Source organism: Glycine soja, chromosome 18, assembly GCF_004193775.1.
Source record: "Glycine soja cultivar W05 chromosome 18, ASM419377v2, whole genome shotgun sequence".
NCBI classification, from domain to species: Eukaryota; Viridiplantae; Streptophyta; class Magnoliopsida; order Fabales; family Fabaceae; genus Glycine; species Glycine soja.
In genome coordinates this window covers 2522825-2526742 of record NC_041019.1, presented here as the reverse complement: position 1 = coordinate 2526742, position 3918 = coordinate 2522825, and the positions used below count along the sequence as shown (strand labels likewise).

The following is a 3918-nucleotide window of genomic DNA, read 5'->3' as shown; positions in this document are numbered from 1 at the left end:
AAATATATAGTAATGTAGTGGAAATAGTTAGCTATTGGCGTCTATTTCCATGAAAATGTCATATACCAATCCCTTCTTATGGGAATAGAATTTACTTAAAACATGAAGATACAACATTGATGATAATATAACATATACTTGAAACATAAAGATATAATATTCATGATAGTATAACATATATTTCCACAAATAAATTTTTATAACCTTCTAATAAATATTTTTTTATCTTTGTATCTCCATAAATAGAAGAACATGAGTGAAACAAACGCCTTCCTAAGAGTATGATATACACTTATTTTAGCCCAAAACAAAAAAATATACACTTATTTTTCACTCAATGTGATGTTAACATGTAGATAGATATGCAATTATTTGCCCAATCCAAGAAATCTTTCTCCATTTAATTTTCCATGAAGGATGTGAATACAGTAGCATCAAATTTTTTTGGTGTATGCAAAAGGGAACGATTGCTTAGAACGTAGAGGAGTGCATTGCAAATCGGATAGCTAGACTGGATATGATTCTTTCTAATGATGCATGATGCTCATTCTTATCCCTTGTGCTATAAATAATAAGTAATTTGCTAGTTTCACAAGCAAATAAAAAGCAGAATGTCAAGGGATCTATGTGTCACAGGCGAAAAATATACTCATTCATTATATTTCAAATCACATAATCGTGGAGAATTGCCTATTACACAATACGCTGAGAAAGCCATCATCAAGAATCATTATAGCAATTTTTAAAATAATTAATAAAGGTCCAAATTGAATCATATCCATATGCGGGCACAGTGACGGTATCAACGTGCATATGCATTAGCCTATTTTTTTTTTCCGATTTTCCCAGAAAACAAAAAGTCAATCTTCGTTTAATTCGAATATTGGCCAAATCACCTTATATAACGACCCCACCTATCTTTTGAATTTACATAAAACTTGAAATAAAAGCCAGCATCGGCGGCAGATCTATCACTATTCAAAAAATAACACCAAGAATAATTGAAATATGAGTCGGAAGCCTAAAAGTGTAAACCTGATAGTGAATGTTGCCAAACTCCAGAATTTAATCAATCCATACATTAATAGAATACTAATTCATTAAGGCAATGTTTGAATTTTTTTAAAATAATTTACGACTTTTATACGTTTTTAAAAATTACTTTAATGAATTTTAAAAACTTATTAAAACATTTTAAATGTATTTGTCACAAATAATTATGTTCAAGTTAAGCATAATTATTGAAAGTAACAGTTTTCTTTTGCATATTTAATGTAATTTATATTTTGAATTCAAATTTAACGTAAAACTGAAATAATTATGTATCATTTGATTATGCATTTGATGGTAAATAAAATCTGGTTTTGTTTATAAAATATAAGTGAAAGATAATAATAATCGATTCAGATAATTATATCCTAACTTTTCTATTAATGAGCATCTGGAAAGAAATTGAAATTTGATTTACATGTGTCCTTGGTAAGAAGTAGAAAGAGTAGAAAAAAACTCATTTGTCCTTGAATGATGACATGTGGTGTGGTAATGATATGCATGAAAGGGTGATGGTGAGTTGAATTAGGGTGGACAAATGGCAGGGTGGGTTGTGCAAACAATAAACACGGACAAATCTCTCTCTCACCCTCTCTTCCATTTTCTTTCATTGTTATTATTATTATTATTATTATTATATTTTTTGAATTTTAAAATAGGGAGTGCCTCAAAAGGACCCTGAAACCTTAATAAAAGCAGATTCTATTCAACATTTCATGCTCCAACTCCCTACTACCAGTACTACCCCTCTCCCCATTCTCTCTTTCTTTGTTGGGCCTTCCACCATGAGTGACGCCGGCCTCTGCCTTCCGCCGCAGTTCCTCGCCGGAGACACCCACAGAACCCTTTCGAACTCCGATTTCAGCTTCCCTTCGGAGTTCCCTTACGAGTTCCGAGTGTCTTCTCCGCCCTCCACGGAGACCGAGAGCAGCGACGGCGAAGAGAACTTCCTCGCCGGCCTCACTCGCCGACTCAGTCAGACCTCGCTTCACGAAGCTCGCAAGCAGTTCTCCACTGTTTCGGAGATTCCAAGGAAGACCCGTCAGGGTTTGGTCGGTTCCCCTCAGTCGACGCTCGCCGGAATCGGCAGCTGGTCCGGTCGGAGCACCATTTCCGGCGAAGGAAGCCCCAACGGGTACACGCGTGTCCCCTCGCCCTCAACGACGCCGTTTGACGAAAACAACGACCCCTGGGAAGTGATTTACGCAGTAGCAGGACAAATCGCAAGGATGAAGATAAACAAAAACAACCAAGTTCCACCACAGTTTGATTTTCACAACAATAGAGGGTTACTCACTCATCATCGCCCTAACCAGAGTTTCAATCAGCTTAACCAAGTATGAGATTCTGAAATCCCACACCCACTTAACCAAGCAGATTTGGGAGTTATTTCTAACAATTGTTTTTTTGTTGGTTCTGTAGGTTGTGAGAGCAAAGCAACAGTGTGGTTCGGTTTGGGGAAGGCCAACTAAGCCAAACTATTTGGTGCAGCAGCAACAGGTTCAGGTTCAGGTTCAGAACAGAGCGCGTGAGTTTGGACACGAGAGTGTGAATGTGAAATGCACTCGTCCATCTGCGTGGCCCCCTTTGCAAGTTGAGCAACAGAATAACCGGGTACAGCTTGGCGGATCGCGGGTTGTTATACCCGGTGGGGGTGGGTCTTCTGTGAAAAAGGGGTGTGGTGGAACTGGGGTGTTCTTGCCTCGCCATTATGAAACCCCTTCTGAGCCACCTCGCAAGAAAACTGGTTAGTGCTAAATAAATAAAATTACTTGTTCCTTTCTTTCGGCCTTTTTTCTCTCTCTCGGTTTTGTGTCTTATGGGGTATTTTCTTTTTTTACGTGGTTCAGGTTGTGCGCCTGTTTTGTTACCAGCAAAGGTGGTTCATGCTTTGAACTTGAATATTGATGACTTGAACGGGACTACCCAACCGCGTTTCTCGAATGCTTTTGCTGTAGATTATGGTGAGTGGGGTTAGGTCTTTTTAAGAATAGTGTTTTGAGTAGCAAAGTGGAAGTTCTTGACATGATAAGTGAGTGTGGAACTCACTTTTCTTTGTGTTTTTGTTTGGTTTTGGTCGTGTAGATGCGATTTTAGCGAGGAGAAACGCGCTTCTGATGCAACAGCGAGAAGAGGCAGCTAACTATGAAATTCGCCTCCCTCAAGAGTGGACTTACTGACAAAAGAAGGCACAAGTTTTCTCCTAAAGAAATTTGAAGTAGTTTTATTTTGGTTGTTTTGACAGAAGAAGAAATTGGAAGAATGTGTTTGGCTAGGTTAGGAAGAAAGGGGTTGCATTGCAGCTTTTGGGACCTGGTTTTTAGCGGAAGGAAATAGTGAAAGGATAGCAGTTTTAGGCAAGGCTTCTTTTTTCCTTTTTCTCTTTTTTACCCTTTTATTTATTATATGTAATAAGATAGGATAAGCGGCGTCGTTTTCTTTTGCGTTATGGTTATGGTGATAATACTGATGGGGGCTTGAGCGCAAGGTATGGTGTGGTTCAACTTTCCCCAAGTTTCAAGTCAGGTGTTGAAAATTGGTCGATTACCCATGTGAAAATCCCCGCTCATTATTATGGTATATAGTATGTAATAAGTTTATACTTACTATGTAATAAAATTAGCTCTTCTACCAGTGTTAGTGTTACTCTCACTTTTATTTTACTACTTCTGTAGATAATGCAAATAATTTGAAAACTGTTACATATTCGAACATTCCCAAGGCACAACTCGCAAGTGCCAATTTGAATGAAAGAGGAGGGGAATTTAATTTTGTCTGTCTAGACTAGACTAGACATCCTTTTGAGTCAAGATTTTTTATTTTTTTTTTATCTTATCCAATCCAATGTTATTTTGTTCGTACAAATAC

General features: G+C 37.6%; 1 protein-coding gene across 1 annotated transcript; it reads left to right on the top strand.

The window, feature by feature from the left end:
• Positions 1-1750: 1750 nt before the first annotated feature.
• LOC114394951 lies at positions 1751-3684 on the top strand. The gene is made up of 4 exons (XM_028356628.1): positions 1751-2387; positions 2473-2797; positions 2901-3014; positions 3136-3684. Exons 1-4 carry the CDS (start codon positions 1767-1769, stop codon positions 3228-3230), a joined length of 1155 nt encoding a protein of 384 aa, XP_028212429.1. The 5' UTR covers positions 1751-1766; the 3' UTR covers positions 3231-3684.
• The last annotated feature ends 234 nt before the right edge of the window (positions 3685-3918 follow it).

Bases quoted from the DNA above. Each gene is read 5' to 3' on its own strand.
- LOC114394951 (XM_028356628.1), top strand. From the start codon at position 1,767: ATGCTCCAACTCCCTACTACCAGTACTACCCCTCTCCCCATTCTCTCT. The intron at 2,388-2,472 runs GTATGAGATTCT...TTGGTTCTGTAG, and splicing joins GTTTCAATCAGCTTAACCAA to GTTGTGAGAGCAAAGCAACA. The intron at 3,015-3,135 runs GTGAGTGGGGTT...TTGGTCGTGTAG, and splicing joins TGCTTTTGCTGTAGATTATG to ATGCGATTTTAGCGAGGAGA.